The 25,628-nt window shown below is 33.8% G+C and overlaps 2 protein-coding genes across 3 annotated transcripts; both read left to right on the forward strand.

Moving 5' to 3' along the window:
* Window positions 1-646: 646 nt before the first annotated feature.
* Window positions 647-1,927, forward strand: LOC143062565 (uncharacterized). Its single transcript, XM_076234229.1, has one exon. The coding sequence runs from the start codon at window positions 647-649 to the stop codon at window positions 1,925-1,927; it is 1,281 nt and encodes a 426-aa protein (XP_076090344.1).
* A 1,486-nt stretch (window positions 1,928-3,413) lies between these two features.
* Window positions 3,414-13,522, forward strand: LOC143064674 (uncharacterized). 2 transcript variants are annotated; one of them, XM_076237669.1, is made up of 7 exons: window positions 3,414-3,532; window positions 6,150-6,296; window positions 8,874-9,250; window positions 10,821-10,985; window positions 12,123-12,209; window positions 12,514-12,560; window positions 13,371-13,522. In XM_076237669.1, exons 2-7 carry the CDS (start codon window positions 6,245-6,247, stop codon window positions 13,489-13,491), a joined length of 849 nt encoding a protein of 282 aa, XP_076093784.1. In that variant the 5' UTR covers window positions 3,414-3,532; window positions 6,150-6,244; the 3' UTR covers window positions 13,492-13,522. The 2 variants fall into 2 exon arrangements, with proteins under 2 accessions (XP_076093784.1, XP_076093785.1); XM_076237670.1 differs by having other exon boundaries at window positions 3,466-3,502.
* Window positions 13,523-25,628: the final 12,106 nt, after the last annotated feature.

The following is a 25,628-nucleotide window of genomic DNA, read 5'->3' on the forward strand; positions in this document are numbered from 1 at the left end:
GCAGCCATAGTGTCAATTATAGACTTACAGACTTTAATGTAACCCGTGCCGAAGTTCACGGACTTGTGTCGGAATTTCACGGGGTTATATATACTTAGTATAGAAAGTCCCTGCTTCAACGAATGGGAGTGTTTACCTACTAAGGCATTGACCATAATGTTCTCGTACGATCGCGAGACTTAAAAAAACGATCCAACAGCTGATTCATCCGGTAACGAATTTCCGATATCTTAAAAGATTCACAATACAAAAGGAACTTAATTCCTCTGCTTAATTGAGCCCCCAAATAAATGTGAATAGTTAAGTTTTTATTCACAATTATCGAAAGCAAAGTTTCTCGTACGAATACTGACCCCCTCAATAGTGAATAACAGACGGACAGCCACACGGAAAAAAAACCAAACAAATACTGAAACGGTTCACTTTCGATCAAAAATCAGAAAAATGACAGACATATCACGTATCATGATAACACTGTTAAAACTGTAAACTTGTGTTGTTTATAATATAAATTCAAGTTCTTGGTGTACATATTGGCAATATTTTATTTTATTACTTCAAAAAAAAATTTTGGTGTAGAAAATTCAGGGGTGCCTCCCCTGCCTCATAGGTAGTTACGGCCCTGATTGCACGTAGTATCTATGAAATGACAGCAACAACAGTCGAATCTATAGAAAGACAGATAAACAGCCACCTAAGAAGATGGCTAGGAGTACCACCAAGCTTTACAGCCATAGGCCTTTACAGTAGATCATCACAACTACAGCTACCTTTAACATCAACTTTGGAGGAATACAAGGTATCAAAGAGCAGACTTGTTATGACTCTCAGAGACTCGAAGGATAGCAAGATCAGTGAGGCAGGAATACAGACACGTACTGGACGCAAATGGTCAGCAAGAACTGCAGTCGATCAAGCAGAAAGTATTCTTCACCACAAAGACATAGTTGGCAACACCTGTACTGGTAGACAAGGCTTAGGAATGACACATTTCCAACAGTGGTCAAAGGCAACACCAAAAGAGAAGAGTAGCATGGTACAGTCAGAAATAAGAACAGTAGAAGAAGAACAAAGAAGGGCAAAAGCAGTGGAGCTAAGCCGTCAAGGTGCATGGATGAAGTGGAACTTGCCAGAAAGAAAGATCACATGGGCAGAGTTATGGAGGATGGAACCATTCAGAATCTCATTCATGCTTAGGTCTGTGTACGATACACTTCCTTCCCCTTCAAACTTACACCAGTGGGGGCTGATGGAAGAACCAAGCTGCAAGTTATGTGGTGAACGAGGTACTATGGCACATATACTTTCAGGCTGCAAGGTTGCTCTGACACAGGGAAGGTATCGATGGCGACACGACAAGGTCCTAAAACATCTAGCAGAAATCCTTGATATAGAGAGAAAAAAGAAGAGACCATCAAAAACAGAGGCAAAACAGATCAGATTCGTTAGAGAGGGAGATACTGGACATGCAACAAAGTCTCAACAGCACTTCATCTTGGACAAGGGCAGTGATTGGAACATGAGAGCTGACATTGGAAAGAAGCTTGTGTTTCCAGAATGCGTACAGACAACCCTACGCCCAGACATTGTAGTGTGGTCACAGCCTTCAAAGATGATAGTTGCAATAGAACTGACAGTTCCTTGGGAAGAGAGATGTGAAGAGGCATACCAGCGGAAGAAGGAAAAGTATACAGAGCTGATGACAACATGTAGAGAGAGAGGTTGGAAAGCATGGCTGTTCCCAGTAGAAGTAGGCTGCAGAGGTTTTCCTGCACAGTCAGTATGGAGGATGCTACAGGCAATGGGAATAGTTGGAAAGGCAAGAAAGACAGCAGTAAGACAGCTAGGGGAAGCAGCAGAGCGTTCATCTTGCTGGTTATGGCATCGCCGAGATGATCTGAGCTGGAAGCCGAGTGCTGATGAGTAGAGGTTTGGCCACCTCTACTGACCCGCCAACCGGAGGATGTAATGGTACAGGGTCGAAACATCTGGTGAAGGTTGGAACCATCTGAAGACATCAAAGCACCCGGCAGAGAGCGACAGGGATTCAAATATGAAGAAAGATGAGCAGTCAAGAGAATATGACAGCAGAAAAGCAGAATACCACCATCTGTAAGTAATAATCTGTCTTTAATTTACAGCTTATAACTGTGATCTTCTTTATTAGTTACAATAACAGCTAAGCATATATAACGTTACTTGGGTCTCCTTTTTTCGCAATCCGCATGGGGAAAATGGAATCAACCCATTCGCTTCAACCTCCTACTCTATCGTTCTGAGAGCATCGTGCTTTTTCATACATTCGGATGCATGACTTCTTCGATTTGTAATAATATCTTCTTCTGAACATAAATGACAAGTGATAGAATCAGCCATGCTTGCTTTGGCGCGCATCTGAAGTATGGAGTACTGTGCACATGTCGTACACTGAACATTCGAAAAACATGGGATTTTCAAAACGTCCTTCAGTGAATTACTCTAGGCACATTTATGTGGACTATTAGTCCCCGAGGGTATCTCCAGCCCAGTAGCTAGTACTTCGGTTTTTTTATTGTGTTAATAAAATTTGCTGTAACAAAATATTAGAAATTATTATAAATTAAGGAATGTATCTCCCTCGTGCAAAGCTCTGATTCCTTTCACGGATTTGGCTATACTTTTTGGACCTTTTTTATCATTGCTCTTTATCTTTTATATAAGCTTTGGATTTCAAATATTTTGGCCACGACTGAGCATCTCTGAAGAGACATGTATTGTCGAAATGCGCATATGGTGCAGGAAATTGGTACCGTTAATGTTATTACAATAGCTTAGAACAGGTAACAGGATTTACAACATACTAGTTTCTTCAAATCGTCTTCAGTTGGATAAGTTTAGATATTATTAAAAACAAGTTTATATTATAAGGTTGCAACTCATTCAGGCAATGATATGTTTGATTTTTTTGGATTTTTCAAAATTTGTCCTCAACATTCCGGCCAAAATTAAGAATGCGCCAGACTGCAGTCACAACTATATATAGGTTATATCTGAATTGAAGCTTAGCAAAATAGGAACAGAATATTTCATCAGGATTCCAGGTTCTACTGCTAATGGAATAATGTGGGTTTTTTTTTTTTTTTTCTTTTAATATAGTGCTAATAAACGAAATTATATCTTGTTTTAGCTGATTATATTTGCACTCTTAATATTAATGGGGGGTAGGAGGGGTCCTGATCCCGAAATCATGGCACGGGCTTTAAAACACAAAATCCCGAGGTCCGGCGAATTTAACTGAATAAATATAAATCCCGACATCCCGAAATTCGAAAAAAGAATTCCCGGATCCCGAAATCCCGCGCTTAAAAATACCCGATCCCGGAGTCCCGTTAAAGGTCCGATCCCGCTCATTAATCGGTACAATCGATATGTATTGCACTCTAGGACGAGATTGTAAAGGTACGAGTTTATATAAGCTCGTACAGATGGCGTTATTTTCAAGATGTCTGCCCCCATGTAAAAAGTATTTACTGTGATTTAGCTGCTGTTTAGGGTAAATAACTATCACCGGAGTTTAAAATCCTATCAATCAGGGGATAAAAATATATTAAAGTCGACTATCACAGTAGAGCTTCTGGCTCTACTGTGATAGTCGACTTTGGTATATTTTACCCCCTTATCGATAGGATTTCAAACTTCTGTGATAACTATCAACATTGACAGCGGATACCGCTGCTGGTAGATTAAAGTAAAGTAATCTTTATTTAAAGTCGGGTTGCATATATACATAATAACAAAGAACATGAGCTCTTAAGAGCTCTTTAACCGACTGGCGTAGATTGTAAGTCACTAAGGGTATCATGGTCTATTTCGCCTAGACGTTCCGTAGGCAACATTGTTGTAAACAAAGCAATATAATAACTGTTCTCTCCTAGAACTAGAATACGAATACGAAAGTTTAATATAAGAAAATAACAACATTAAACACACAACACATTACATGCAGACAAGTTATATAACATTCATGACATTCAGGTTCATCATAACAAATGGACAAAAATGGCTCTATTTTCACCTCAAAAACTACTCTGTGTACAGACTGGTATCAGGTCTGTTCGCGCCCAATACACTTTCCCACCCTACACGTTAGCACCTCACATGTTCGCTCCCGAAGTCCGTTCCCTCCCTACAAGTTCACACCCAATTTATACCAAATAATTTTATTTTCTTGAATAAAATTTGAGGCATTATAATATAGATTTTTTTCTTTTAATTTGATGATTAATTATTATACACAGCTAAACCTGTGTTATTGTTGAGTGTTTATTAATCATGTTTGTTGTTTTAACTTGCAAATTGCCAAAAGAAAAAAAAAATTTTTTTATATAGAACAGTACACTTGGCTAAACATGATTAATAAGATTTATTTAAGACATTAAAAAACGTTGTCAGAATCTCACTATATGTAGAAACAATGAACAAAAAATATTTATAGCAATACACTTACCAAAACTCGATTCCAAATTATATAAATAATACCAATAAAAATTGTGCGCGAACAGACTTGGGTGCGAACATGTAGGGTGCGAACGGACTTTGGGTGCGAACGTGAATGGGCGCAAACATGATTGGGCGAGAACAGACCCGGATTCTTACAGACTTACCTGTGCTCCTTTGGAAAGTTTAAGGCCTAGCATCCACTAGATATATAAAAGTTAAATGCATTTTGTGTTTAAGAAAGATAAAATCTTTTTTGGTTTTTGAGGGGCATCTTTTTTTCCTTTATGCTGTTCTGCAGAAGGTGTAAAAATAAACAAACACCTGAATTACTTTGATACTGTCCACTCAGATAAACTTTTTAACTCACCTATGTGAAGATACCTATTGCCCTTGTCAATAGGTCATTTCTGGAATCATGTCTTTCACTGGAAAAGATCGTCAATTTCGCACGCCTTTATGTTGTCATTTACCAGATAGATAGTATCCCTGCTCTATTAAAATTTTCCAGCACTTTCTTAATCCTCATTCTGTAGGGTAGTATAGATTTAATTAATGTTCTGTAAGTACATAATCGTGATTGCCGTATGATCGAAATCTGAAACACAAAATGCATTTAACTTTAATATATCTAGCGGATGCCAGGCATTACCACTTTTCCAACTGGACAGGTAAGTCTGCACTCAGAGTAGTTTTTGGCATGTAAATACAGCCATGTTTGTCTGTTTTTTATGATGAACCTTAACATTAACAGCACAGGCATATTGAAATACAAGCTAGATACATTGTAGATATAGGAATATGTGGTATGAGTGCCAATGAGATAACTCTCCATTCAAGTAACAATTTATAAAAGTAAACCATTATAGGGTAAGGTACGGCCTTCAACACGGAGCCTTGGCTCACACCAAACAGCAAGCATTACTAAAATACATATCTCAACATGCCAAAAGGCAAAACTGAAGCACAACTACAATTAAAAATACAAGCACATGTGAAAAATGTCAAGCATAATTAAAATTTAAAGCAATAACTTAAGTATGAAAAAGCTTATTAGAATAGAACAAGTCGCTGGAATATTGTATACTTAAGAAGAAGAAAGAAGAGCATTACATAGACCTGTCACCAACTTACAGAATTATTGGTCAACCAGCCATCAGACTTGAACTTTGACTATCATAAAAAGGAACTAAAATTTGGCCTATGACATGTATGATCCAATGTACAGATTAACATAATTTAACCGAGAATTACAAAATAAAATTTGTACAAAGGAACATGATTTCCCACAAAATATTAGGGAAATAACTAGCTTTTTTCTCCTATGGTAGTTGCTGATAAATTATTTATAGAAAATAAGTTTTGATTTATCATTTCTTTTAAACATACATGCTGAGGCACAAATGTCACACATTTTTCATGTTAAAGCCTTTTAAAGCAATCGCAAAATTTCATGAAAATCAGACAATGCTAAGAACCACAACACACAGCCATAGTTTGAATTTGGGTTGGGAGTTATATACTGTTCTATAGTTACATATATGACCCTTTTTCAACTGTGAATATTGAAAAGCTTGAACTGGGGCATTCATGTCCTTGGATACATTCTTCTTTTTATTTTTATATATTTTTCTCCTAATTATCATTGATTGTCATTCAAAATTACTTTACAGGTGGGACAAGTTCTTAGTCTCTCTGAGTTAAATTTGTTTTACCAGGAATTATTTTGTACAGTGGTGAATATTTTATGAAGTTGAAGTGAAAGAGAATGGCCGATGATAATATCACAAACAGTCTTTTAAAGAGGTTACATGATTACAGTAAGTAGTATAATACAGAAATTTTTTGATAACAATGATCATGATGATTGATTTAAAAACTTTACAAGTCTATAAAACCTCAAAAATTACTATATCCTGTCTTACCTCCATGACAAATACACATGTGTGTTGTCACAACAGACAACTCCCCCAAATTGTGTGTGTAAATCACATTATCATGATTATAGAAACTAATTCATTACAGATTAAGGTATTGACAATTCACTAAGAAAACCATCATATAGATATGTTCTACCACAAGACTTTACATTCATAATTCTGTTTACTGTACACATGTACATTTAAAATTTCAACCATAGATGAATGATTAAAAAATCATTCATTTAAATCATTCATTCCTACAGAAAAAAAACATAAGTGACCTCACAAACAGTATTATGTAGTGTTGCTCATGTTGCTTGGTCTGTAAAATTTTACATGAAATATTTTCTAAATGACAAACATTTTTATCAACTATCAAAGCTGGCCTTTGTTGTTACTGTGAAACTATCCACTTTTGAGGTAAGTGATTGAAGTAAAAACAAATAAATAACAAAAGATCTATTTGATTACATTCAATCTAAGTCCCTTTTTGTGTGCAATAGCATGAAAACAATTTTAAAACATCTACCCTTTACACAAATACTCCTCAGTATCTAAACACAACTTTATTTCATAGATAAAAAAAAAGAATAAAGTATATGTAAAACAAGAATGTGTACAAAGTACACAGATGCTCCACTCGCACTATCATTTTCCATGTTCAATGGACCGTGAAATTGGATAAAAAATCTAATTTGGCACTAAAATAAAAAGATCATACCATAGGGAACATGTGTACTAAGTTTCCTGTTGATTGGACTTCAACTTCATCAAAAACTACCTTGACCAAAAACTTTAACCTGAAACCTGCACTTTCATTTTCTATGTTCAGTGGACCGTGAAATTGGGGGTCAAAAGTCTAATTTGGCTTTACAGTTAGAAAGAACATATCATAAACAACATGTGTACTAAGTTTCAAGTTGATTAGACTTCAGCTTCATCAAAAACTACCTTGACCAAAAACTTTAACCTGAAGCGGGACAGACGGACGGACGGACAAATGAACGCACAGACCAGAAATCATAATGCCCCTCTACTATTGTAGGTGGGGCATAAAAAGGTATCTTGTTTTAGCAAAGGATATCTTTTTCTTTATGAAAGAATGTTATTTGAAAAATTTTCTTTGTTAAAGAATGGTAATTGAACAATTTCCTATAAACTGACATCAGCAAGATGTCTTTGTAGGGGTTTCCTTTAATTTACGATAGTGATGAAACAACAATACTTTAATTGTTTTTTAGCTCACCTGGCCCGAAGGGCCAAGTGAGCATTTCCCATCACTTGGCGTCCGTCGTCGTCGTTGTCCGTCGTCGTTAACTTTTACAAAAATCTTCTCCTCTGAAACTACTGGGCCAAATTAAACCAAACTTGGCCACAATCATCATTGGAGTATTTAGTTTAAAAAATGTGTGGCGTGACCCGGCCAACCAACCAAGATGGCTGCCATGGCTAAAAATAGAACATAGGGGTAAAATGCAGTTTTTGGCTTATAACTCAAAAATCAAATCATTTAGAGCAAATCTGACATGAGTTAAAAGTGTTTATCAGGTCAAGATCTATCTGCCCTGATATTTTCACATGGATCGGACAACCCGCTGTTAGGTTACTGCCCTGAATTGGTAATTTTAAGGAAATTTTGCCGTTTTTTGTTATTATCTTGAATATTATTATAGATAGAGATAAACTGTAAACAGCAATAATGTTCAGCAAAACAAGATCTACAAATAAGTTCTCATGACCAAAATAGTCAATTGACCCCTTAAGGAGTTATTGCCCTTTATAGTTAATTTTTAGCATTTTTCATTAATTTTTATAAAAATACATGTAGAGGTAAAAAAAAATATAGGTCACCTTACATACTCCAACCATGAGAAAATAAACAAGAATATAAAGAAAGAAAAAAACAGGAATATGTACATGATGTAGCCATGAGACACCATATTTTTTTTTTTTTTAAACTTTAAATCATCTGTGAATTGGAAAAGGTGTAATCACAGTAAGACCCGGCCCCCTTTTGGCCCAAAATATAGCATTTTTACAAAACTTTCAACTATTGATTGGAAAGAAGAATACTTCTGTTACAGAAATATGGCTGGGTTTTTTTTTTTTTAGAAAACAATGCACATCAGGTACTAGTATCTTTAATTCATGCAGATATACTCAAATCTTCACAAATTTGCATTTTTGCTAATATTAACAGCTTTGTCTAAAATAAAAGAACTCATTTAGATGGGTTTGGTCATAGGACTTATTGATATTTGAAATGACTGTTTTCATCACATTTATTCGAAAACATTTTATAATTTGAAGATATTGTATAGAAATATTAGTTTAGCTGGTCAGATATTTTTTTCAATACCATGACTATCTTATAAAACTATTTGGATATGATCCAATAAGTTTTATGTTTCACATTTGATTCTTGGCTTGTTCTATTTTTAGTGCAAGGTTAATTTGTGTATTTTCAATTGCCAGATGAAAGCTTTCTGGATGAAAGTTTCAATAAGAAACAAAAGAGAAAGAAAAAACAAAGAGCAGATGAGAATGATTTAGATAAAGATTCATCAAACAGTAAAGGTAACAGACGACAAAAGAAAAAGGAAAGAAAGAAACAAAAGAAAGAAATTTTACTGAATCCAAGAGTGAATGAAAATATTAAGAATGAAGACATATGTAAATTAACAGGACAAAAAAGAACTCTTTTTGAAATGAAAAATGAACTTGGGTTAAACGAATTAGAAGAGAAGTTAGAATCTGAAAAACAATCAATCTCACAGAAAAATAAAAATGGAAAACCCACAAAGGGTCCTGAGGTTGTTGTGTATGAAAACCCTAGCAAACGAAAAAGAAAGGTAAATTATAATATATGTATGATATATATCATGTCTTTAGAATTTAACTCAAATATATATTGAATGTGACAATGGAATTGTTTGATATTTTATCAAACTGTTTGGTAAATTCTAACAGTTATATAGAGTTAATTATTGTCTCAAACTACAGACAGCTGTCTTTGAAAAAAACTTGTTATATTTAAGTATATAGGTAAAAAAAAAACTGAAAGACAACTGCCTGTGCTCAAAGCACATAGGAATTATTCATTTGATAATTTTTAAAAGTTCTTTTTCATTACAAAAAATCAACTTTTTTTCCTCTGAAAAATAAAGGAAACAAGGATATGTGTCCATAGGACACCATGTCCTGCTTGCACTATCATTTTTTAATGTCCAGTGAACCCTGATATCAGGTTAAACACCCTAATTTTGGCATATGTATTTTTAAAAGTTCACACCATAAGAAAATATGTGAACTGGATTAAAGAGATAAATGCATTCAATTTTCGTTTGATCACCAGCCAAAGTTGTATGCAAAATCTGTTACATACTGTGGATTCATTTATTTTCGTGGGTATCAATTTTCGTGGATAGAGAAAAAAAGACGTTTCGTGGTATACGTAAATTCGTGGATTGCTGATTACAACACCAAAAAATTAGATACGTAATTCGTGGATTTCCTTTTGATTTAGGAGATCAAATAACATCCTTGGTTTGATCAATAATAAAACAAAACAATAAAGAAGGAATTCATTGAATTGTCAAAATCCTCGCTTGGTCATTCTAGGTTAAAGTGCTCATTGATAACTTCGATTACAATAATGGACAGAGACAACTAATTAATTGTTTGTTTTACAATTTATAAATTCCTGTCTGAATTCTATAAGGCATTCAAAACTTTATGATTGATAGCTCATTTCCCTAATCACGATATAATAAACAGTGATATAAGTATAAGGTGTGAAAATAAATGTTCCTGTCATAAACAATATTACTTACGGGCAATATCTCCGTACTTAATCCTATTGATTTTTAATCACTGGTAAATCAAACTATGACACGGTAATTAACAACTTGCAGTTTTAATCAATTTTAAAAAGTAAATTATCACTGATATTCGATAAATTTATTATAGATTTAATCAAATACTTGTACCTTCTTTCAATAAAAAACATGTGTTATGTTACTATGTTTATCGCTAGTCAACACTATGCTAGAACTGCCTAACATAAGCGGAAATAAATATCCGACTCCATGCACATTTCTCGGGATTATTCTTCGTTGAATTCTTAAATTCGTGGTTCGCTGTGACCCACGAAACCCACGAAAATTGGTATACCACGAATAAAAATGAATCCACAGTAGTCCATTTACTGTAACTTGACTTTAAAAGGAGTGAATTTACTGCCCTACTTTCCAAGTTATCTTTATTGTTTATAACCATATTTGACTACATTTATTTCAAAGTAAACATACATAGTGATGATACATTGTTTTATTCAAAAGAGGATCAATTGAACGAATAATATGTATTTCAAATACTTATTCATGAACTTGTCCTAAATTGTATTGAAATGTTTTATTCTAGAATAAAGGATTAGGAAAACATACAGGAATGAAGGATGGTAACTCAGATGAAGAATTTGACATGAAAAGAGCAAGATTTGAAGTTAGAAAGTTTGGTATAAAAGGTTTTGAAGGAAATAAAAAAGATGAAGCAATGGTGGCTCTCCTCGTACAACTTGGCGCCAAGGTATAGTAGGGTTATAGTTTTGAGGTTAAAGACAAAATCTAAGCTAAAAAATTCACTTCAAAATTGGAGATTTAGGAACAATTTTTTGTTATCTCCCCTGAAACTGTATTGCATCCCTTTTATGGTACTCATAATATCCTACATGTTGTTGAGTTATACTCTACACTTGAATATACATGTCATTGTCAGAACACCTTCGTGTTTTCCTTAATCTACAGGAATATTAGACAAATGTTAATTTTTTTAAATTCACATTGAAAAGCCACTCTTATATAAATTTTAGAAAAATAACGATTAAAGAATTTCTTTAGCTGTTTAATAATGGTCACCAAAGGAGTAGGCTGATTATGGCCTCAAACTTCAGGTTCATCTGATGAAAGATTTTTAACACCTTTTAAACATTTTAGTGTCTTCTTCAGTCGATTCAATTAGTTTATGTGAAAGATTTGAACTGGCTTAGTCATTAAAGACGACCAATTTCAAGCTGAAATATAAAAAATCTTTCAAATATATATATATATGCCATAATATGTCTCTTATCAGATGTTTTTTGTCAAAAATGAAAGTGGCCACATCCATGTTCACTATCAACCTTTATATATGTTAAGTATTATCATCAAGTACAACTTGCATTTAAATATTAAGAATGAACACAAATGTGGCCACTTCCATTTAAGACTGAAACCTTCTAAAATTTAACTCAAATGCTAAAATTATGAAGATTTCAGTAATTTAGCATGATGTAATGATATTAGTACCCGATATATATGCATTGTATTGTCAAAACTGTCCATATTTATGTAACAGGAGTATTCTACTTTCCAATAAATAGCTAAAAGTTTACATTTCAACAATTTTGTAAAACTGTTATATTTTGGGCTAAAAGGGGATCTAACTGGACCTACTACTTTATCATTGTCAGTAAGCCTCAACAAAACAAGTGCAGGTTATGGGTTAGTAGCCAATACAAAAAGTGTATAAAATCAAAACTAATGAACCATGTTTCATCTTTTTAAAATATTTTAACTAACTCAACTGGAACCAGAATGTTAAACAAACTTATGTTTGCGAGAAACGTTGACTGGATACAAATTTCTATGATTAAAACTGACAAGACCTTAATTTCTTGTGTTTCAGCCACCAAAGAACAAGTTTTACAATTATAAAGAGTTCATTACTATGAAAAAAACTGAGAAGGCAAACGAGAAAATACAGAGAGAAATAGTAAGTAAAAAACTCAACACCTCTTAATTTAGTGTCTTTGAAATTGATAATAAAGTTTACAATAGTTATATATAAATTAAGATTTCATCTTTAAAGTATATTGTTCAAAAATAAAAATAAGCAAAGGAAACCCATTCTGAATAAAAAAAAAAAAAATTGTCTTCATTTTATTTTTAAATTCTTTCTTTTGATGCTTCTGAATACAATATTTCTCAAACTTGTTAATTTTTTAAGAAAACTGCTATGCATTGAATAGTTGTCATTATTAGTTAGTGTTATAAATATGAACCACGTTTCCTTACAGGATAGAAGCTTAGGGTATAAAGTAGCACCAAACAGAGGCAAAAGAAGGTATGGTTACAGTGTATCTTAAGCAAAGGTTACATCGATTCATTAGACATAAACACGTTGAATGATTATAAACATTATTCTTGAAAACCATTTAAGAGATTTACCTCAAAACAAAAATATTGAGCAAGACAAGACAAGATCTTCAAATAGATCACAACTGAAATTCTGAAAGGACCCAATCATAGAAGTTATTGCCCTGATATGACAAAACTTCTTTTTTTGGGGTGCATTTTGGGTAAAAATAATAAGAGAGAGATTCTGTAATCAGTTAAATTTTCAGTAAACCAATCAAGAAATAGGTAAAAAATTTCAGTCCACTTCTAGGAAATGCTCACCCAAAGTATGTCTGCACCAGTGACAACTCTACAACAGATTTTATCTAGTGATGGTGATACAAGCTAAAAACACATTCTGTATATATAATACGTCTAAATATCAGCCCAACAAGTTAGATCTATTAATTTGCGGAAGCAAGTTTTTTGTTCTTCACTGGCCAGGATTCAAACTCATGCTACTGAGATATCCTGGCACCAAATTTGCATTGCACTATGCCCGATACACTTGACCTCTCTAACTAAACGCTAGACCACTCCCCCAGATTTTACAATTTTTTGATAAAAGTGAAATTCAAGGTCATATTTAGCCTAAAGTGAGCATTGTCCCCTATAAATTGTTATTTTCATGACAAGTGAATTATTAAATGAAACTGTCTCAAAAGGAGAATACAATATCTTATTTGATACACTGTTGGAATCTACATGTCACCATTCATTTTGATAAAATGTACTCAACCATTTTTTTTTATTTTAGACAAAAAGACCGGAATGATGTGGGTGGCTATGTGGATGGACAGGTTGGAAAGTTTAAAGATGGAGTACAGTTTGTTAAAAAAGCTGATCTTAAGGGATTCACTAGCAAAAGAAAAAAATAAAAGTATAAAAAAAAATATTTTATTCAGTTATCTGCCCAACAACCACTGACAAGTTACAGGACAACAAGTATAAAAAAAATAAATGGTTTTCAATGTTTTATAACATTTATACTCTTCATTACAACACTGGGTATTCAGATCCGAATTTATGGATAGATCCAGATCATCAGGAGCAATAATATGAAAATTATAAATGGGTATAATCCTTCCTGGGAATTTGATAGAGATTTTGCCTACCCACCATTGGAACAACTCAATTCCATGGACATTATATGTCACTTGCCCTTACTCAGTCATGGTACATTGACTTTGAAATGTTGGCAAAATTAACGTACTTCTTTTTTCCCAGCATTTAAGTCATATAGGAGAGAAAAAATGTAAAACAAGATCTGTTACAAACCCTTGTTAATTGGTCGGTAAACAGCTGAAAGAAAATGAGAATTTATGTATAAAAAGTCACAGAAATACTGCACTCTGAGGAAAATTCAAAATTGAAAGTCCCCACACCAATGGAAAAATAAAAAGCACAAACACATCAAACATAGGGATTCACTGAAACACAGAAATCTTGATAATTTTTCTTCACAGGTCAATTAACAGTGTTAACTAACAACATATTAGATTTTAGCGAGAGAAATTTATGTATTACTGAAAAATTATTACACATGAGTTATCCATATCAGAACATTTTCTAAATTTTATCATCAGTACAAGGACATCATTCGTAAATATAACTGAACATGAAGACAACTTATACGTTCAGGTATTTCACATCCAATCTTTTATGGTAATATTCTTTACAAAGCACAAAAATGTCAGTATTCACCTCAAAAGCTTACAAAACCTTTAAACAGACTTATCAAGAAGGGATATAGTTACGATACTGTTGTTAGGTCATTAAAGATTGCATATTTTGGCTTTAATATTGATTTACTTATAGGGTCTTTGCATCGGAATTAAACACATTTACTGTACGTATTGTTGTGTGTTTGTTTTTTCTACATTGGCTAGAGGTATAGGGGAAGGAAGGGTTGAGATAAAAAAAAAAAGTTTAACCCCGCCGCATTTTTGCTCCTGTCAAAGTCCACTTGCAGTGTTGTTGTATCTGCATCGGTTGTTATTGTGAGGTAAATGATGGTGTCTTCGGCAAACAATCTTGTTCTAGATTGAACTCCCTCTGATATATCATTGATGTAGTAGAGGAAAAGAGCGGGACCTAGGACTGTCTGAACCCTGTGGTACACTTGATTCAACATCAATAAGGCTAGAGCTTACTCCTTCAACCACTACTGACTCTTGTCTCCCACTCACGAAACTGAGAATCCATCTGTTGGTTCTACCTTCAATCCCGTAGTGCCTTAGCTTATAGATCAGAAGTAAATGGCTTACTTTGTCGTTTACTTTCCTTCATCTAGGTTTTGTGTTATGTCATTTAATAACTCGATGTTTTGTTTATCTGAATGGGACATGATGTTGCTGGTAATTATGCGTTCCATGATTTTGCAGGCTATACACATATTAAGAAACTTGACGGTAGTTTACTGCCTTATACTTTTGACCTTTTTTGAAGATATGACAGACGTTGGCCAATTTCCAGTCTATTGGAAATTCTCCAGATTCATACGAATTTTGGGAGATGATACTGAACATTGGTGCTGTCAGCGTATATTTGTTCCGGCTAACAGAAGTTCCAATGAAAACTTTGTTAAAAACATTGTCAGAATATCTATTCCTGTTGGAACAAATATTCTATACCGTATATTCCGTTAGGAACATATACTGTAATATTTATTCCTGTGGAAATTATATTCCAGAATATGTTTTCCCTTTGGAACTTATGTTATGAAGGAACTTCTATTCCGTGACACTGCTATGTTGGTGGCTAGCTCGTTTAGAATCTTAGACGTAATTTGGTCTAGACCGGCTGCTTTGTGTGGATTTAGATTTTTTTAGGATTTTCAGTATTCCATGAAATGTGAATTTAACTGGCATATATGAATAGTTTTTGTTTAAAGATCCACATCTATTTTGGGAATTCAAGGTTTGAAAAGCTTGCTCTTTCACACTGGAACTGTTGATTAAATATATTTGCTTTATCTAAAAGGATCTGAATGCAGTAGACCATCTTTTTCAGTGGTGAGACTTCATTTGTGCTTAATGAATGTCCACAGAATCTTTTCATACAGTCACAATATTCGATGATGTCATCTTCTGGGGGAGTTTGAATAGATTCCACATACTTCCAGTATGATTTTATCCCAATTTGCTTTGCTGTATAGAGGAATCTTTCTTGCCGCTTGTTTTTTTTTCTTGACGGAATGACACTTATTTCGGTAAAAAAACGATGTTATGATCATATACCCTTGTTTCCACCCTCGTAAAGGTATTAGGATGATTTGTTATTAGCAAGTCCAGTGTGTTTGTCTGCTTTGTTTGTTCTTATACAATCTGTGAAAGACCATTATCTTCCAGTATATATCCGAATCTTTGATGTATTTGATAGTCAGTGATTTTCTCCGGGCACTCCGACTTTCTCCACCAATAAAGACTAACTACCACGAAATGGTATACTAGTGTTGAAAGTTGCGTTAAACATCAAATATTCAATCAATCAATATTAATTGAGTGTTGGTGTTCAATCATATGCGTGACCAGTTTGGTTGATTATATAGGAAATCACTAAAGCATGACTAGTGGGCCCTCTCTTATGACAGTCAGTGCTCCCATTTTATAAAAAAAGTTTTGGATCCGCCAATGTTAATGCAACTTCGAGACCTTGGCTATCGTAGAGACTAGTTTTAATAGGTGGAGGAGTACCTGGTATGTTCCACCGACATTCGGCAGGAAATCTGACATAACCGTGTCAAAACTGTCGAATGATTGAAGTCGAACGCAATTGCCACGTACGGAGTTCCAATACACAACACCATTGTTGACAGGCTAGTCATACTGTATTTGAACTGCTTAGGACACCTGGACCCCCTTTTATATTGATCAAATCACCAAATGTTTAAAAATATAATTTACTGTAACAATCTTGATAGAGTTACAATGTACAGTAGACGCACAAATTTGATTTCGAATATAAAACTATGGTCATCTCTAGACTCCTCACATTCATTAGTACAACCCTTGCTTGTCTTGCATTCGTTTGATTGTGCGAGATGTATAAATATGCAGCAAGGTCCGGCGGAATTTGATGATAAATCAAAAGGTTCGGTGAAATGTGAGATACATACTCTCTTTACATTGAAAGAACCCTTGCAACAACTCTTTTGTCAAAAGTTCGACCTCTATCAAACATACCCTCATTTTCCATTGGCAGACGTTTTCGCTGTTCATCCCAGTCGACATACCTTTCAGATCATTACTTGCCCTTATTTTTATGTTAATTGTTAACTTTTTTCTCTCGTCGTGAATTTGCATAAAATTATATATAAGACATGCGACAATAAATGTAATCGATCAATCCAGTAGCACTTTATTGACAATGAGTTGACTTCTTTTCCACAGGCACTTGTCTCTGAAACAAAGTGTTATATAGGGTGTTTTTTTTTCACAGACTAGTGCCTGTGTTCTTTTCTCTGTCAAATAAGAGTTACATATAAGTTTAATTGACCCAGTATCGTGACAGTAATTATATTTTCAGCTCATTTTATAACTTGAATAATGGCTTCATAATTGTAGAAATGCTACTCTATGCAATTTATTGTATCTTGATATTATGTTTTCACCAGCATGCCTTGATAGAAGATTCAATATGGGTGAATTTATGCATACAATTCTATCACACTTTGCGCAAGTGAGTTCGATCATTTTGGTGTCTCTTTCTAATATACATAGCATATTCTGATCTAGTTCGTAACGTTAAGATTGAGGTTCTGAGGCTCTTTTCACACAAAAAAAAAACCAAAAAAACTTAAAGAGTAAAAATACTCCTGGTAAGTCACTATAAATAAAGGCAACAGTAGTGTACCGCTGTTCGAAACTCGTAAATCGATAGAAAAAGACAAATCCTGGCCTCAAACTAAAACTGAGGGAAGCGCATTAAATATAAGAGGAGAACAACGACACAACATTAAAATGTAGCATACACAGAAACGAACTAAGCATTAGACAAAATCCGATGAGAATAACAAATATAACATAAACATTTCAGTATAACTTACGATCAATTTTAATCGTAAGATATGTTTTGTGAAAAGAGTGGCTGGACTATACAGTTGACTACTATTTGATTTGTATGGGTTTTATTTCTTTATATATGATCATATCTTATTTGTTGGGTTATGGAACCGCTTTGTCCTTAAGGAATGAACCCATGAAAATCTCAGAAAGTTCGATTGACCTAGAAAAATTTGCAAGAACTTGTGTCAGTCAATAAACAAATTACGTTTATTTGTCTTAAAATAAACCATTTGACCAAGTTCCAATTTTGATGTGTGCAGCTAAGCAAAAGGAAATGGGATTTGACACATACGAAATCAATATTAACTTGTATATCAATTCTGTATGAATAATGAATAGCTATTGCACTAAAATCATTTCATCTGTTCAGTTAGACATGCAAATCTCGTCGGTGTTTCCTTTCACACTCATTCATTATTTGCCAGTTTTCATTTCTTATTTAGATGTGAATAGGACTTTTCCGGTTTCTTTACGAGTAAGTGATTGTATTTTTGAATATATTTGCTTGTATATATGTAAGACTCAAATCTATGGTGGGTTACAGATTAATGGCAGATTCCATTCTATGGTAAATAGGGCGTCATTCCATCACAAATCTGTGGCATTTTTTAAAAATCCTAATCTATAACAAGTTTTGTAATTTCTAATCAATGGCGGACTTGTATTGTTTCCAAATCTATGGCAGATTTTGTTCAAATGGAGAACAAGGCAGTACATATACGGTTAATGATTTATCTTAAACAAGTGGAAATGTAAGACAAAGGGAGCATGTCTAAAAATATCTGTGGAATAAACATTTCATAATGGTCAACCAAATCTTGAGGGCAACCATTAAATTCTTATAGTAGAAGTTATACCGGTATACCATAATACAGAGTTCAGGATTAAAATCATGTGCTCCGGAAAAATAGGCATTTCCCAATCTTTGCATGGTACCTGTTTAATCCCTTTATTAAATCAAGGAAAATGGAAACCACTTTACAAACAAGAAAGCACTTTCTATAAAAAGAAATAAACAGTTAGACTTTTCACATAATATTTATTTGAGCGTGAATCAATCTTTTTTTACTAATGACGATTAAAGTCAAAGTGGTATACTGTAATTTCATCTCATTCTTTACAGCCGTAAACGCTAAAATATTTACTATAACTCTTTTCTTAAAATATTCACTACTAAAACAGCGATGTCTTTCTTCGTCGCAGGATTCGGGCGGTACAGCATAAGGTCACATCTTCCCTGTGTATTTGTTTGTAAAAATCTCTGGGACCGTGTTAAATATATGTGTTTTTGATTTACAATCGACAAATAAAAAAAAATCTATAAATGGTGTGCAAATCTATGGGTTCTGACCTCGTCGGTGACGGCGATGACGCAATATCACGTTATTCAATCGTAATAACAAAATCTGCCATAGATTTAGATAAGACAACAAACTGCCAAAACTGTAACGTCATATTTTCCATAGATTAGGAATCTGCAATAAATTTAGAACCCGCCATAGATTTGACTCTTATAGTTTAAGAACATCCGTTGTTCGACTTGCTATTAAAATGCGTTTTGTTAAAATATACGTTTTCAGTTTGTTGGTCTTTCGGAAAATGTTGTTTGTGCTGTATTAAGACCCCTCTACCATGCAATTTGTTTTGCATTCACACGTATAAAAATTGCGGTTTCAAGTTATCCAACGCAACATTTTTTTTCGTTTGGGCTTGTATCATATTTGCCTTCGGGTTTATATGATCTGTTCCCCATCCTCTTTCGACTCTTCAAAATTCAAGTCTATCCTAAATTGAGGTAAATTATACGACCCTCCTATTACCGTTTCGATTCCAAACATCACTGAAGAGACATGAGTTGTCGAAATCCAGATATGGTGTACTACATTTTGCACCTTTTGTTAGAAGTATACTATCTTTTCCGCAAGTTTGTTGTTTTCTGTTTGGTATTATATTAATAATTTAGATCCATTTTGTTACATCTGGTGATCCGTTTATTTGGCAATCGCCAATGACAGTCAGAAGGGTTTAAGAACATCCGTTGTTCGACCTGCTAGTTAAATGCGTTTTGTTAAAATATACGTTTTCACTTTTGGAGAATGTTGTTTGTGTTGTATTTATACTCATCTACCAAGAAATTTGTTTTGCATCCACAAGTATGAAAATCGCAATCATAGGTTTGAACGCCAAGTTGTATTCACTTAGACTTGTAAACTAGTATACATAAGAACGTCTGAACCAGTGGCAACTCTACGACAAATTTACCTTAAGGTCGAGACATATAACCCATCCTCTACTTTCCTAATGGACGAGACATACAAATCATCTTTAATATCACCTCACGGATCAGACACATCCTGTCTTAAGTCAAGAACCTGTTGTTCGGTTGTTATTGTGGTTCATAAGTGTTTCTCGATCCTTTTACATATTGATAAGACCGGTTTGAACTGTTTCACACTAGTCAATTTGGGGTTCTTTATAGCTTGCTGTTCGATGCGAGCCAATACTCCGTGTTTGTACTTTGACCTAGACTTGTTTTATATATATGCTATCTTCTATATTACCTCACGGACCAGAAATATAAACCGTCTTCTATATTAGCTCATGGTTCAATTTTAATCGTAAGATTTTATTGTGAAAAGGGTTGCTGACTCGTATTTGGTATAGTCCTAGTTTTTTGTAGACCTCGGGTGGTCAAACTTTATTGTAAGCGATTAAATTTTATTCTCTGAAAATAAGCTAAGGCTTAATTGTCTTGTGAGTACTTCCAAAATTCCAAAGAAATACTTCGAATTCATTTACATGACACTAAGTCATAAAACTTAAATAAATCCCTGATTTTAACTATCAAAAAGAGAAAATAAAGTTTAATAACAGCGCCGTCTGCATGCATGACATTTGTAAATACAATTATGTACTCTTGTACCAACATAAACTTGTACATTATTCAACTACTATTCACCTACTATAAAATTAATAAGTTGAAGTAAGGAAGCGCTACACTTGGTTTTATAACATAAATCTTACTATTACATTAAAAAACGATTTTCTCATGAATTTCAATATAATTTGATAATATTAGCATAAGACTTATGTTTGCATTGTTATAAACGTAATCATGTATGGAATGCGAAACATATGTATATCAATTAAGTTAACATACGCGCGTATTACGGGGCGCCGAATGGGACTCTTGTGGTTTTGTACAAAATTCAATTCTGTCATAACAAAATCATTTTTGTCTTACAAAACTATGTGATACAGACTTGTTTTATGAGAAGTTCAATTTTGTGATAACAAAATTCATTTTTGTCATGACAAAAGTAAATTTTTTGTCCAAAAGGAATGCAAATATAAACTTATTACAAAATTGACTTTTGTTACATGATATGAAAATTAAAACACAAAAGTCAATTGTGTGAGACAAAATTCAATTTTGTCAATTTTGTGATGACAAAATTCAATCTTGTGACGACAAAATTCAATCTTGTGACGACAAAATTCAAGCTTGTGACAACAAAATTCAATTTTGTGACGACAAAATTCATTTTTGTGACGACTAAATTCAATTTTGTCTCTTTTGTGAGAAAAAAATCAATTTTGTCAATTTTGTCTCACAAAAGTCAATTTTGTCTCACAAAAGTCGATTTTGTATGCAAATTAGTTCACAGAGTACAAACTAAACTAATTTGCATACAAAATTGACTTTTGTCGCCCAATTTTCAAAGTAGGTAACAAAAGTCAAGTCTGTGTAACAAAAATGAATTTTGTCATGACAAAAGTGACTTTTGTCCACTGAAAGATAATTTTGTATGACAAAAATTTAAATTTGTAGTATGCTACAAATTTTGTTAAACTAAACTCATTTTTGTTGAACAAAAGTCACTTTTGTCCGTACAAAATTGAATTTTGAGTACAAAACCACAAGAGTCCCATTCGGCGCCCCGAACATGTTATATTGCTCTTAAAATAGGCAGTACTTTGGAGCTTAACACAAATGGAAAATCTAGATTAAAATCAATTGAAATTAAACAATAGAAGTGTAACGCTCTATACTAAGGATACTGTGTATTCAGAATTGATCGTGGAATATCAATGTTGTGTGTGTGCACAATCTAATTAAAAACCGATCTCTCATCGCTCCCGTTTTCTGATATGTCGCGTGGGAGATCTAACGAAACCCGCTTTGAGGTCACATGTGAGTGAACTAGAAGTTTTGAATTTATAACGATATGCAAATGAGTTGATGACCTATTTATAAACCAATCAAAAAAGTTTATGAATTATTTTGACTGACAATTTCGTCGTAAATAAAATGAGTTACATCCCTTTGCCTTACGATAAACTTTCAAGATCGTGGAAGACTCAATTTCATTGGCCGAAAAGGACACACCTATGAGGTCACTCACATGTGACCTCAAAGCGGGTTTCGTTAGATCTATCACGCGACATATCAGAAACAGGAGCGATGAGAGATCGGTTTTTAAAAGAAAAATTGTCGCCATATACGGGATGACCTGGTCGTGTCGGAACGCAATCCTATAACTTTCTACTGTACCGCATTGCACACAGCTTTGTCCGGACGCAGTCGTGTTGTGTTCTGTGTTTTCTGTTATTGTCGGAATTCTGTCGTTGGTATCATTGCCGAATTTCGTATTAATAACGGGACTTTTTCGGAACGGTTTCGAAAAAGACGGTTTGTGTTCGGCAAAATCTAGATGCAATCTGAATCAATCGGCTAAAAAAACAGCAATGACAAATTTCTCTAGATCATGTACGTTACAGAGGACATGTCAACGTCCAGAAAACACAGAACATCGTCACGATTTTAATCCAACACATTACAAACTAACTGTTGGGGTGCTTGGCCGATTTCTCCTGACTATTCGCGATCCGAAGGAATCTGATACGAACGTATACGACTTCGATAAGACAATGTTAGGACATTCCAGATCAATGATGTTAGTTATCCGACTTTTTAACTTTTCGTGTCTTAGCTCTGTATGATCTTAAACGGGAGCCATTATCGGCACTGTGTGAACGCCGCATAACTGATATCTTCCGTCAGCGTCGGCTCGCTGTCTGATCACTCTCTAAATTCTGTTGGATCACATTTGGTATAATCGGGACGCTGTCGGTTTTTTTACCATGTGAGGGATACAAATCGGATAAATATCGGATTTTGAACCCCAAAATCGGGACAAATTCGGCTGGAAACGGCTGAACTTGGACGCTTCCTGAACATTATCTGATTGATGTGATAAAATAGATATTTTTACACAAGTTTCAATTTCCGGCTACGATTCTCAGGATCTTAATCAGACTGTTGACGAATCGAAATCGTGAATGGTCCTGTCAAGGACGGCAGAAAAATCGAGAATGTGTGACCCCAGTTTTGACGGATATATTTCGTCAGCATCGGTTCACTGTATGTCTCGTGAGTGTTTCGATTCTTTTTCTAACCCGACCAACGTTGATTTTTAAAATCAAGGTGAGACAAACATGCATGATGTCTCAATTTTCACTATCATAGTGTTCATATTTCATTGAGGATGTGCATAAAAAACATAAACATTAAGCTTTAATAAGACTTCAGTTGTTGTACACAATTAACCTTGTATGATCCTCTGGTTTGTTTAATTAAAAACAAAAACAGCTACTGAACCTTTTTCTAAAGAATTTGTGTCTACTAATTCGTATATTACATGTACAACCGAGTAGTTAACCTCACAATGTTTTCAATAATTTGCAATACTTACACTTCACAAAACAAAATAGCATGATATTAGAGTATTCATCAAAGTACAACATTTAATCGGCCGTACACACTACTACATTTTGTAGACTGAAATAGTGGGATCATTCTATCGTTTACATTTGCTGAGATTTGATACACATGTTGCCAATTTAACTGGGAAACAAATGTAAACAGAAAAAATCTGTTTCACTTGAAACAATAATTTACCAAGTCAGGAATATGTGTTTGATCTTTTGATTTTCTCATATGATTAGGGACTTTCCGTTTTGAATTTTCCTCGGAGTTCAGTATGTTTGTGCATTTACTTTTTATATTTCAGAAATGGACACCAAAAAGAAGTTGTTTGTATTACTAGGAAGTTTGGTATTGATATGTTTTACTTTCACGCATTTAACAACAAGGACGTTTAGAGAAATGAAAAAGTCAGGTACTTTTAAACTTAGCTATATATAATTGCTTAATACAAATTTTAAATAACACTACTACTCTGCACGTTACGTGTCCTCAGTAGTGCCGCTATGTTCAGGCATTCTTCATCTAATTGGCTCTCAGGCATGTAAACAGTCATTGGGTCTATCGAGAAAAAATATCGTGACAAGATATATGTTACAGTGGTCAAGTATTGCGATAGGGTCGTGAAAGATCTGGTATTGGATCGTGGGGGAAATCGTACCGAGAATACACACAAAATGTCATGCATTGAGTTATAAAGACAAAATAAAAAAATATGTATACCGTCTGTCAAAATGGTTCCACACTATTGGTATTTTAGAAAATCTGAGTATAAAATATTTCCGTTACAAACTACAGTAGACACATTGCTCTTCAACATTTCAATGATATGAAAAAATGCAAAAACACATCATTTTAATATAAAATTGAGAAAGGAAATGGGGAATTTGTCAAGGTGACAACAACCCGACCATAGAGCAGACTGACTAAATTACTATTCTCCGAACACTATAGTTCTTCATTAACAATAACATTTTTTTTATATCAACAAACCGTGAATAATAGAAACAACCAAAGCAAATGGTTTTTGAATAAATTTAATAAATTTACGGATATCCTTTTTGTGAATAGATTTTTCTTTTATGTTTTTCAATAGTTGTTTAATCAAAGCTTTGAATGACTTGAATCGCCCAAATTCACATAAATTGCTAGAATTTCTTTTCTAGCTGCAAAGAATTCGTCACTTTACAGCAGATTGGAAGTACAAAGAGTATCTAAAATAACAAGAAAGTATCAGGTTTGAAAAACTTATAAGCATTGATAAAAAACTAACTTTAAAACATTGTAGTATGACATTATATTAATGAATGAAGATATGTGTAATGTCAGCGAAGCATCGATATAACAACACACGAAAACCACCCCCTTTTTATAGAAAGCTTGACAAGGAGTAAATGAAAAGTATAGTCTGCCTTGCAAAGTTCTAAAATGTTATCTGTACATAACAATAGTAAGCAAAATTAATTTAAATGAAATCATCATTTCGAATGGTTGAGTGTATGGGAATAAGTGTTTGCCCTTGATTTTTACTTTGGACATTTGATAAGACATAGTAATATTTAAATGTTTTATACATTCAAAAATTGATTGTGATCTTTGAAAAATGTATTGCAAACCTGTTTTGGTTACGGAATATTTTAAAAATCATGCAATATGATAACGACTTTTTGGCCTTTGACTTTATCTGCTCTTTGCCCTGTTTTTGTCTCTTTGACACATTCATCGTTTCCATTCTCAATTTTATTTGGTGATTGTGCGTTGTTATTGATGCATTGATGTCTCATTGGCATTCCCAAATACAAATCTTGTCTTGATGTCTCATTGACATCCCCAAATACAAATCTCCTTCGAGCTCTGTAGCATCGCGATGCAGACTGATAATATATTGATAAATATGATAGATAAACTGCAAAGTCTATACTTTTGTAGATAGAAACAAGAGAATTTGATAGAAAATATAATTTTAACAGCAAAATGCATATAGTATGTACAATCATAAAAACGACAATATTACAGCAAAATACATTAAGTGCGTAGGTAAAGGTAATATCTTTGACTAGCTCTCTTGCTAGCTGAACCATGAAGTCATTATAAGGTCAGGTATACTACTCTCCTGTCGGAGTAGTCTAGTCCTACAGACAGATAGATCTGTCTAGTCTACTCTTAAAAGAGGTTAGTATAC

This window comes from Mytilus galloprovincialis, chromosome 2, assembly GCF_965363235.1.
Source record: "Mytilus galloprovincialis chromosome 2, xbMytGall1.hap1.1, whole genome shotgun sequence".
NCBI classification, from domain to species: Eukaryota; Metazoa; Mollusca; class Bivalvia; order Mytilida; family Mytilidae; genus Mytilus; species Mytilus galloprovincialis.

What these genes read in the sequence shown, in the direction of transcription:
- LOC143062565 (XM_076234229.1), top strand. Translation starts at nt 647, where the DNA reads ATGACAGCAACAACAGTCGAATCTATAGAAAGACAGATAAACAGCCAC.
- LOC143064674 (XM_076237669.1), top strand. Translation starts at nt 6,245, where the DNA reads ATGGCCGATGATAATATCACAAACAGTCTTTTAAAGAGGTTACATGAT. An exon ending in TCGTACAACTTGGCGCCAAG is followed by an intron (nt 10,986 to 12,122) that starts GTATAGTAGGGT and finishes CTTGTGTTTCAG; the next exon opens with CCACCAAAGAACAAGTTTTA. An exon ending in AGAAAATACAGAGAGAAATA is followed by an intron (nt 12,210 to 12,513) that starts GTAAGTAAAAAA and finishes GTTTCCTTACAG; the next exon opens with GATAGAAGCTTAGGGTATAA.